General features: G+C 56.0%; 3 protein-coding genes across 3 annotated transcripts in view; 2 read left to right on the plus strand and 1 right to left on the minus strand.

Annotated features, from left to right (window-relative positions):
• Positions 1 to 1,699: 1,699 nt before the first annotated feature.
• VDBG_03373 (conserved hypothetical protein) lies at positions 1,700 to 2,995 on the plus strand (the record flags this gene model as incomplete). Its single annotated transcript, XM_003007188.1, has 1 exon — positions 1,700 to 2,995. One exon carries the CDS (start codon positions 1,700 to 1,702, stop codon positions 2,993 to 2,995), a length of 1,296 nt encoding a protein of 431 aa, XP_003007234.1.
• An 869-nt stretch (positions 2,996 to 3,864) lies between these two features.
• Positions 3,865 to 8,722, minus strand: VDBG_03374 (tuberin; the record flags this gene model as incomplete). The annotated part of the gene is made up of 4 exons (XM_003007189.1): positions 3,865 to 5,758; positions 5,822 to 6,207; positions 6,376 to 8,505; positions 8,585 to 8,722. 4 exons carry the CDS (start codon positions 8,720 to 8,722, stop codon positions 3,865 to 3,867), a joined length of 4,548 nt encoding a protein of 1,515 aa, XP_003007235.1.
• Positions 8,723 to 10,359: 1,637 nt separating this feature from the next.
• Positions 10,360 to 10,984, plus strand: part of VDBG_03375 (importin alpha re-exporter) — a gene marked incomplete at both ends in the record, with an annotated part of 3,062 nt that continues 2,437 nt past the window's right edge. Inside the window, 2 exons of the mRNA XM_003007190.1 lie at positions 10,360 to 10,429; positions 10,522 to 10,961. Of these exons, the coding sequence (XP_003007236.1) occupies positions 10,360 to 10,429; positions 10,522 to 10,961 (510 nt within the window). The remainder of the gene's footprint in view (positions 10,430 to 10,521; positions 10,962 to 10,984) is intronic.

The following is a 10,984-nucleotide window of genomic DNA, read 5'->3' on the forward strand; positions in this document are numbered from 1 at the left end:
ATTCCTTTGAGTCAGTACGCGGCCAGGCACCGCATGGTTTGAGTCCATGTCTAGCCTTGTCGATCCGAGTCAAGGCAACATGGAATCCTCCATCTCAAGCTCTCGAGTCCCAACAACATGTACAGTGTGCGGAACAGCCGTCCGCTACCGCATCGCCTCACATCTCCCATTCCCCGACGGCTTTCCTGCTCTTGAGCTTTTCTAAAATTGTCCGAAGGCTGCACATCATGTCCTGCCGGTTAGGACGGAAAAGTTCCCTAGAGGCAACGATTGACCAAACCCATCCATCCACAAAGGCTGGCGCCTGTCGTGCGACCTTGGCAGTACAACAAGCGTACAGTACTCGGTGAGGAATATTGTTGCATGTCCGGTTATGTGCCGGGTTACGCACACCGGTATGGAGAAAAGTAGCGAGATGCGATTGTTGGTCATCACCTGGATTGTCTTCATAATCACCATGATCAAGTCGCTCAAGCACCAGATGACCATCAATCTCTCCTGGATGGCATCGCGATTCGGCGCTCCTCTCCTCTGCTTGCAACGCTGCCTCGCCAGGTTCCGCAACGCACTCGACATTCTAGATGGCTCTCAGTCATCGTCCCTGCGCGATTCGTTGAACCTCCACACCAACTCTCCATCACGAGATGCCCGTTTGTACGACCTTCACCATTGGTACATCACTAATAGCAAGCCAAGCGTGTGCTATTCACACCGCGGTCGAGCCCGGGTGATTCCTAGTACCTGATCTCTGCTCTTCGCGCCTTATCGTTCGCCTACATACTGGCCTCCTTCACATGCGTGCTCCGCTCCTGCGGGATGACAGCGCAATTTCGTCAACAAGAACCCCGAAACTGACCCTGCTCCAATCTCCTTCGAAGCAGCCCGAACACCAGTGTTGTCAACCTATCAATAGTTCTTGACACTGATTACGCCTATTCGCTCATGGATGGGTGGCCTAGACTTGCCCATCATATTGCCAGGGTCGATTCGCCTCTTTCTGCGTCGTCTTGCATAAGTCCCACGCTGTGTTCCTTCAACCGGGATTGTCCATTTGCCCCCCCGCACTCATTTTGTTGCCACTGGTCACGCTGATATGAGCAGCCTCCGCTGAGGATTGATGACTTACTGCTGCACTTCGGTCTTGGACATTATAGGGCGTCCTGCAATCTGTGTAACCCGAACACCTGAAGTATTAAGACGACGCCATCTCGACAGGATTGAGAAGTTGTTTCGCAGCGTTCCCCAGCAACTCGTTGCCGGGCTCAGATAACTGACAGAGGATCTCTCCTTTCCCTCTCTTTCCTGGGTTTTCCCTTTCCAAGTCTGTCACTAGATTGGCACAATGGTCTGCTGTGAGAAGCGCTCAGAAACGCAGGAATTATAAATAATGTTTTCAATCTCTTGAGCCATATGCCCAAGAAAACGCACCAGAACCTGACCGACACTCATTGCATCCGACAGGCCAACACTCTGAAGCCGTTTTCGAACTACAGGGAACACTGCAGGGAACAACTCTTCTCGCTCGAGAATCACTCCGCCGCCAGTTGATTGGTACAGCCACCGTCCATTTCTCCTCTCATTCGTCGACTTGGTCTGAAGTTCATCTTCCCGCACTATCTTGCCTAGCCAACTGGACAAGTAATCGGAAAAGGCTGGGGTAGGTGCCTCACCTCAACACATCTCAAACCCATCAGCGGCCATGGTGAACCCGACGACCACTGTCCTCTGGGATCACCTAGAGTATCTGCCTCTTGCTAAACATTTGGCTGAAGAGGATCTCATCCTTCTCTTGACACCCGTCATTGAGCCGCCGGGTGAAACGCCACAATTCCAGGATCCCTTCGAACCCCTGGGCCAGGCAATAGCCACGCAACATCCTCTCGTGCGGCATGTCCCATACACTAAGAACGGCGGCATAACGGATGCCCACAAAGTCTTCATAAAAAGATGCAAAGCCATCATCTTCGTCATTACAGCCCCTCCTTCGACCGAAGAGCCTTCGCAGGCTAGCCTAGCTGCTACAGCCTTCCAGATTGGCGATGACCGACCCCAGATTATACTCGCCTGTCGTGACATCTGCGCTCACAGCCTTCAGGCCGAATCGTTTCCAACCGTCATTCAAGCAACATCCCTCTCACCTTCGTCACTCGTCGAGGCTGCCAGCTTTCTCTTCCGGCCACACGCCTCTTCAAGCCCGCCGCAAGCCTTACCCAAAGTGCCCATCCAGTTCTGGTCCCCGAACCGTGACCTCCCTGCCATAACGTCCCTCTGGCGCGCCTGCTTGCCCGCCTGCTTCCATCTTCCTCAACATGTGCTGGCGCCCCTCCTTCGCCGCGATGGCTACGCAATGCACTTGACGGTCCGTGATCCCCACTCAGACGCCCTGATAGCCTTTTGTGCGACCTACACCACCTACCCTTCCACCTTGACCTCGAACCTCCTCGGCTCCCTGGCCCTGCTCCTCGTCCACCCGGACCATCGCCGTCGCGGTATCGGCACCGCCCTGCATGGCGTGGCACTCGCCCAACTGAGCCGGACGTCGGGCGTAGAGGCCTTGCTGCTGGGCTCTGCCTTCCCACGACTCCTCGCCGGCGTGCCTTTTGATGCTGGCAGCAAGGACTGGTTCGCCAAGCGTGGATGGCACGATAGCGGCCCCGGCAATGAAATTTCGGACTGGATTGTATCTTTCGATGAGGCACCACCGCATTTCTCGTTAGTGGTTCCCGGTCTCGAGTTCCGGGCCTGCGACGAGGGGGACGTAAGCCGTGTCGTGGCCTTTGCGGAGCAGAGGGATGGCGGCATCAGACAAGCGAGCGCTCGGCTACGCGAGCAATTCTCGCGACTCGAGGGCCCCCCTCATGTCGAAGATGTCGTGGTCGGGTCCAACCTCGCGGCGTCGTCGCCTCGGCGGTCCTCTACGTTCCGCGCGACGGAAGTCCTGCCGCCGGAGACCTGCCGTGGGCCAGGACGCTCGGCGATGACGTGGGAGGTCTGACGTGCGTGTGTGTTGCAAGGGAGAAGAGTCGCTTCTCTCCGGTCTCCGCATCACACCCGACGACCCGGGAGAAGAGCGCAGATGGGTCACCTGAAGCTACGGACGGCGACGATACCGTCTTGTTGGTCAGTCTGGTGGGTGCGTGTGTGAACCGTCTGGCGCAGAGGGGGATGAAGCACATGTACGTTGACGGTCTGCGAGGCGGCGACGCGAGTATGCAAAAATTAGGCAAGTCTTCTTCCCACCCTTTCCTTTCCTTACTCGTTCTCCTTCATGGCAGATGACGGCGGCTGACCACAGCCACAAAAGGCTTCCGGCGCTGGGCAACATACACGACGGGCTTGCAAAAAGGCCTGACCTGAGAGTTTACGCGGAACAAATAGCTCATGTCCAGCTCATCATCGTGAGGCGGCCGAGCCACGTATGATTCACAAGCAGAACAAATAGGTGAAGAAGCATGTACCGTAGCCATCGCGGCAAAATTGACTGTCTAAGTGGAATGGCAGACGAAACCCCCATAGGCAGGAGAGTAAACATGGAAAACGAAGAAATGAAAAAGACTCGAATCAATAGTGCTATGGTGATGGAAACAACAACAGCAATAACAAAAACTTTTTGGTATCCGCATGTGATCGTAAACCCTGCGCCCAACCCCCTTCTGTTCCCTTTCCCTTGCCCGATCCCTTCCCGTGTCCTGCCTTTTGCGTTGCTGTAAAAAAAGGCTCTCGTTGCTCTGCCTTCATCACGCGTGCACTATGGCCTGAAAAAATCGGCCGCGAGAGACCTTGCATGCAGAAGCACGGCGCCCGCTGATGAGGGTCTGGTCATGATACAAGGGTGGACTGCGTCGGCTGATACCGACGAGCATGTTAAGCCCACCGGGAGAAATCGACCGACTCGACGAGAGAGTCGAGGCCGGTGCTTGGCGAAATCTCCGTGTCGTTTGTCGTTGTCGTCGTTGATAGCATGGAGCTGCGATGCGATGTCTGCTCGCTCGTGCTTGTGAAGAAGGTCGCGACAGAGGATCGGCGCAGGCTGCTGCCGAAACTGTCTCGCACGCTGCTGGCCGGTCTGGAGAGATCGGCAGCAGCCTGGGAGTGGGTGGCGGCCGCGAGGCTGCCACCGTGGTGCCCTCCGCCGAGAGATGTGGTTGGCGGCGAGGGCGTGGAGCCGCCGGCTTGTGGCGGTCCAAAGGGCGACTGTCCGAATGTGATTTGGTGGTTCGTCGGCGTAGCCGGTGTGTAGCCATGCTTTTCTCGAAGGCGCTTGATCTCGCGGAGGCGATTTCGCCACGAGCTGACTGTGTCACCACCTTCACGATTGGCCCAGACCAGGGAGAATACGGACGCGTTGAGTGCGAGGAGGCGAATGAAGCCTGGCAACGCCTTCAGGGATACCATCTTGGTCTCCGACGCGGGAGAAATGGTCGGGAATCCAGGCTTGCTCATCAGCTGGACCTTGTAAAACGGCATGAATTGCTGCTTATCCGCAGGCGGCGCCTCACGACTCGCGATGAAAGAGGCGCGAGACTCGGGCGTAATGACTATGTTAACGTAGTTGAATTCGCTCGGGAACGTGTCAAAGCGGAAAGGGTGGCCTGAATCGTTGAAAATGATGTTGACAAAGTCGTTTCCAATGTGACGCTTCTTGAGAATGCATTGCGGATCACGTTCGAGGTTCGTCGGCATCTGTGTGATGACATGAAAGACCATCTCCGTGACGCGATCCCGCCAGCAGAACGTGTACTGTCCGTCCGAATCGTAATCACGGTCAAGGCCCTGGGTGTTGAATGTTGATCCCTTCAGCTTGGTGAGGGTCCCCAGTCCGTTCAAGAATTCAACATAGTCGCTGCTGCCAGACACGTTGGAGAGAATCTCGACTTCATCTGTCTGGCCCTCGCCAATGTAAATCACACCCACCTTGTGGCCGTCAACCGTTGAGTTCCGGTCGAAAACTCGGACAGCTCTCTGTACAGCGTCATCGTCGGGTAACGGAATGGGCCGTAGCGACTCGGAAGTCTGTGGGATGGATGTCATGAGTTGCACCATCAGATGACTGGGCAGCACGTTGTTACTGTGGTCGCTGGCCCGAACCACTTCGGTTCCTTGCATTGTCTGGTGAGCGGGTGGCGGTCGGAAGTTCTCCCTGACGACATAAGACGACGTGCCTGAGGGCTGCCTCTTAGTAATCTGGGCCCAACCGGTGGCTGTGGCCTGCTCAATGGTGACGATGCTATTTCCTATCAGCCACCTTCGCGTCAATATCTCTCCGAATCTCTCCTTGGTGAAGAGAGGGTCGCATGATGACTCGTTTGCGTCCGCATACGCAACCCGCTGCATGAAATCAATCGTAACCATGGCTTGCTCTTCAAGGCCTTGCCCGCTCTCGACGTTTGCGAAGAGGTTCTTCGCGATCCAACCCACGTGATTGGAACGATCCGGGAGCCTCAACGCCAGGAACCAGAAAGTGATGACATGGTGTGCTAGCGAGTACACGTACTGAGGCAGGTCGTCCGTTGATGCAGAGTTACCATCAACAGTGGTTGGTGACAGCTCAAGGGCTCGGTGATTTTGCTGTTTGTCGCGGATGTACTGCAGGTACCGAATGCAGATTCCGAACACGATGCGATACTCTTCCTCCCTGAAGTTGACATACAAGGCTGGCAGCCGACTGAGACCGGCCAGGAACTCGAGAATGTGCATGGCGACGTGTGGTTGCGTGATGATCTGGGCCATCTTTTGGAGCATCTGCACCAAACACTTACTCGTCGAAAGAGGCAGTTCATGACAGCAAATGGAGAGAGCATGTATGCAATACTTTGCGCACCTCTCCCATGTTGAAATACCGTGCACAAAGGCTCGCACGATTTCGTCTTCTTGGTCTTTAAGGAAGTGTTCATGGTAGCTCAGAATCATGGTCAAGCTGTGGAATAGACAGATGGCAACATCAGCCCGTCGGAGACCCGTGTATGTGGGGGGCTCCTGAAAAGCATTCAATCGAATCTGCTCGCACACGACACGGCGAAGCCTTTGCATCTCGGTCAGTGCCCCGCGGAACATGGCATGATTGCTGAGCTGTGAGGGCAGGTGCACCAGTATCATACTGAAAACCTCCCAGTCACAGCCGTTCTCGAAAATGGTGTTGATGGTACTCAACCATGCTGTCACGTTGAGAGCCACATGGTGCATGCTGTCCTCTTCGGCCTTGGGTTCCTCCGAATTGGACAGATATTGTGAAACCTTTTTCCGAGTAAGACACCAGGACAGAGCTCGCGATTGTAGACGGCTTCTCTGGAAGTGCATCTTGGTTCAGGTAGTGACCACAAGTGCTTTTGCCGCGGCACGGTTTTGTTCGCACCGCTGACGGATCGGATGGGATACGATCGATCCTGGGTGCCGGCATGACTGAATGATATAGCTCTGGCAGATCTCACAAGGCCGCCATGTTTCGGCCCTAGACGCTCGCGCTGACAAGGTGGCGTCACCAGCCTGCTTTCGAGCAAGCGATGCTTCAGTACGGTATAGAGAGGCTGCGAGGCCTTCTGCTTCCGTATCGACTGTTAGGAAGATGGAGCTGGCCCAGTCAGCTCTGAGTCTGAAGAGGAGCTTCATTGCTGTGAGCCGAGCGTCGATTTGGTTGTGGCTCCCTCGAGCGATGCTGACCAAGATATCGAAGAGCTTTGCTGATTTTAGTCCGTTCGCATTCATGCAGCGCATGAAGAGCCGGACGAAACCTTGGGTGACAATATCCGACTTTGACGATTCTGACTCAAACGGAGATCGCTCCAGGGTCGGCGGAGCTCCAGGCGAAAGTGCTTGCGAGGCGGGCGGCTCCAGTCTGTCGCTGGAAACAAGGCTCTTGAGAGTGCTGGTAATGAAGTTGAAGAGCTCCTGGTCAGACGCAATGGCGACATCGACCATGAGCGAAACGAGTGCGTCTAAAACGGCAACATCTGTCTCGGCAGAGACGTCGCTAAGAAGATCCTTCACTAGAGTGGCAATGCAGTCCTCTTCCATCTCCTCGCCAACGAGGTCCATCATCTCGTATGCATCCGTGATGGAACGAAGGGCCAGGAGTCGGACATGCGAAGAGCGCTGCCGATTGCCAAAGAAGCCTCGACGGACCAAAGCCAGATTGTCTTCCCACTCCAGATCTGATGGAGAGCAACATCTGAATTCCTGGAAGTAGTCAAGCACAACGACGGCAGTGGAGTCAGGAATCAGAGTGTGCACGTCCATGAAAAACTGTATGACGACGGGTCGAGGGACGAAGCTGCCATTTTTGCTCGTCATTAGACTTTCAAGACGAGCAATCATCCGCAGCAATTCACGACGAATTGCTTCATAAGGTCGGTCCGACTCAGTCTCAGTCTTGGTGGCGTCGTTGTCTCCTGAAGTGGCCTGAGTTGCTTTCTTGGAACACTCTGTGGCAATGCTGAGTGCCGTCGTCCAGTTCTCCTCAGCGATCATGTGGTGAAGCTTGCCGTCACTGTCGCTGAAGAGCGAGTTGAGGAGCTTGAGAACGGCACAGTGAACCCGGGCTGACGGCGTGCACTGAACTGTAGCCACGAGACCGTTCATGAGGAGGGTGAAGGGGACTGTGGGGTACCCCTTCTCAGTACTCTTCGCCACGAGCTTTTCTAGGACAGCCAGGGCGCCGCGAATGTCTCTAGTGTCCTTGCCCTTGCTGTTACCGTCCGCTGGCAGGTCGCGAAGAAGGTCCAACAGTACCCTCACTGTGGCGTGTCCGTTGTGCGACTTGAGAATGATCGACAAAGTGTGCCAAGCAGGCTTGTGGAGATTGGGCACTAGGCAGAAGATGGAACCCAGAACCAAGACGCATTCCCTGAAGCTGCCGCTGGGCAAAGATCCGAAGGTTACGATGGCATCGATGACGCCAATGCACGCACGCAGATCGTCTTCAACGATCGTGTTCAGGCATATGGCGACAAGAGCGTTGACCAAGCCGGCGAGCGCAGTCTCGTCAGCGACGTTGGAACTGAATTTGGTGACTTCGACGATGAACGTAAAGAGTTGCTGTAGGTTCTTCTCTTCGCCCGCTACAGAGACTCTCAACTTTGGGTTTCTCTTGGCGTCACGGCTCGCGTGCTTCCTGGCCACCTTAACAGCTTGGTACGCCTCGCGCAGCCATTTTCGAAGTAGCGGAATCACGTCATAGTCGAATCCAGAGAGGTCGCGGCCGTGGTTCGTCAGGTCAACAAGTGATGCGAGCTGGAGATGAAAGTCCTCTGGGTTGGCGGGCGCCGTAAGGGTCTGGAAGAACTCTTTCCGCTCGAGGTCGGTGGATGATTTGTGCTTGACACATTCGGCGAGCAGTTCCCAACCTGCGATACGAGCCGCACTTGCCTTTCCTGCATCGATCAGGTCTTTCGCAGCGTACCAGATATCCAGGACGGGGCTGAGTGGGTATTCCGAGATGGCATAGCGAAGCGAATCGGCTGCGGCGGCACGCTCATTCGGCGAACCATTCTTGAGCTTGTTCAGAGGCCTCTATGTGGTTTCTGGACAGGGACATCAGCGGCCACGGGGGGTGGCTCCCGGTCGGGCGGTCGGCCATGGGCGAGATGACGGGAGGGAAGATGGACTGGGCGATGGGAGGCCGGGACTTGGTCAACCTGGCCCCCGTCCAGCCCTTGAAGACGTTGGCGAGGCCTCCGGCGCGGCTCGAGTCTGGCGAGGATGCGACATCTCCTGGCGAGCGGGACATAGGCTCGTCTGGGTTGTCGGATTCGGGCGGGCCTCGTTATGCTACGGGGGGGAGGGGCGCGCAATACGTCTGTGACCGTTTCGGCTGCGAGCTCGAGGGCGGCTGTTGCGTCTGCGCCGAAGGACGGAGCTGCCGTGCCTGTGTATTCGGATGGAAATGGATCGGATTATGAGGTTGGCAAAGACGAAAATGGCATGTTGCTCAGGAAATTCGAGGTCCGCCAGGCGTCACGACGATGTGCAGCGTTTGGGTGGGGGAGGTCGTATATGGGTGCCAAGGTCGAGAGTGACAGGCTAGAGGAGCTTGGGGGCACATTCACGGGCAACCTACTAGTAGGCGCATCAAGGTGGGAACCGGTCGGCCGTTGTCAGGCAATCAAGAGAGTGTCGAGAGAGTGATGATGATCGATCGATAGCTAGTTCGTGTCGTCGGACGAGGATCCGAGTCGGGGGGGGGTTGTTCCAAGCTGGGGCCGCAAGGCGAAATGAGTCGTGCCAAGTTGAATCGACTGAGCAGGCTCTGCCTCTGCAGGAACGGTGGCTGTTCCGGCCTCGTCTGGAGCGAATGAAGGGCAGCGCCGGGGTTCGAGTCGTGATATCACCAAGCGATGGGAGACGGGCGGCGCATAGCTAGATATCGCATAGGGCGGCTGGGAGGGGTTGAAGAAATCGTCAGGGCTGCGTGGTGATCCGTGGTCAGTGATCACTGATCAGGAATCAAGGTAAGAGAATGACGAGAAATGACGGACGATCCCGACTGTCGAATGCGGCAGGTCAGGTCAGGGGCCCAGATCCAGATATCGAAAGATGCAATGCTGCTAGGAAGTACCGGAAGTACCTGCATGGACCACCAGACGCACAGCAGGTGGTGAGCTTTGGGCGGCGGCGATTGGCTGGGGCGTGGGCAGCTGATCCCCGCTGTCTCGCACCATTGTTCTTCCAGCTTCCGGCCAATGACGAAGTCCGGTGGAGGAATGGGATGCTCAGCTTTCGCCATGTTGCCGGATTGTTTCAGAGACGAGGGAAAAGAAAAGAAGAGAGAGACAAGAAGAGATTTCATGAACGTGTCTCTTGAGTAAAACAGAGGGGGCGGCAGAGCAGGTGGCGTTGGAACTTTACCAGGCGGCCTAGGTCCAGCATGCCACCATGGGGCCTACCTTAGGTAGGTAAGGGAGGTCAGAGTCTCGAACCGGACCCAAGCGAGCCGGCAGCCACCGTGTCCAGGCGTGGTTTCCAGTGGTATTGCCCCCCCTAAAAACGACGTGCAGTGAGATATGCTAGGTACCTTGCACTGTAGTTCGGGGGAGGGGCCCTGAATGAACAGGCTGAAGGTACCTACCTTACCTAGGTAGGTATCTAAGGCAGGCCCAAGCGTCCCGAGGCTGGCTCCCGCTCTGGCCCACGCACGCCCCTGCCGCCTTACCTAAATCGATGCTCCCGTAATTTTATCCCACCCTCTCTCTCTCTGTCTGCCTACCTTACCTTGCCTTATTGCATATGTCCCGCTGAAGCTTCATCCCCCACAGCAACCCATTCACCGTGGACCCAAACAAATCTTGAGGACGAGCAAGATCCCACGCAAAACCTCTCCTCCCCCCCCCATCACCTCTTCAGGAATCGCCGTGCATCACCGTCAAGATGGCTGCGGATATGGGCACCATTGCCCAACTACTCGATGCGACCCTCGATCCCTCTCAGCACAAGAAGGGTTTGTACAGAGGGAGCTCCCCCTCCCCCTCTCCGTTCAAAATAGTACCCCGCCATAACTGTTTGGTTGCTAACAAACAATGCCTCCCACAGCCGAAAGCGCCCTCAAGCAAGAGCAGGTCAAGCCGCAATACTCCATCCAGCTTCTCAATATTGTCGCCTCCGAGGCGCTACCTCCTAAGACCCGTCTCGCCGCCTCGCTGGCCTTCAAGAACTTTATCCGGAACAACTATGTTAACGCCGAGGGAGACTACAAGCTGCCTGCCGACGAGGTGAAGACCATCAAACAGCAGCTTATTGGCCTGATGATTGCTTGCCCTCCTTCCATTCAGTCACAGCTCGGCGAGACCATCAGCATCATCGCCGACTCAGACTTCTGGCAGCGTTGGGACACGCTGACCCAGGAGCTCGTTGACCGCTTCTCCAACACCGACCCCAAGGTCAATATTGGTGTCCTCGAAGTCGCACACTCCATCTTTGCCCCGCTGGCGACCGCTCTTCGGACCGACGATTTGTATACCGAAATCAACCATGTCATCAGCACATTTGCCGAGCC

The sequence above is a fragment of the Verticillium alfalfae genome, genomic scaffold (genome assembly GCF_000150825.1).
Source record: "Verticillium alfalfae VaMs.102 supercont1.3 genomic scaffold, whole genome shotgun sequence".
Taxonomy (NCBI): domain Eukaryota; kingdom Fungi; phylum Ascomycota; class Sordariomycetes; order Glomerellales; family Plectosphaerellaceae; genus Verticillium; species Verticillium alfalfae.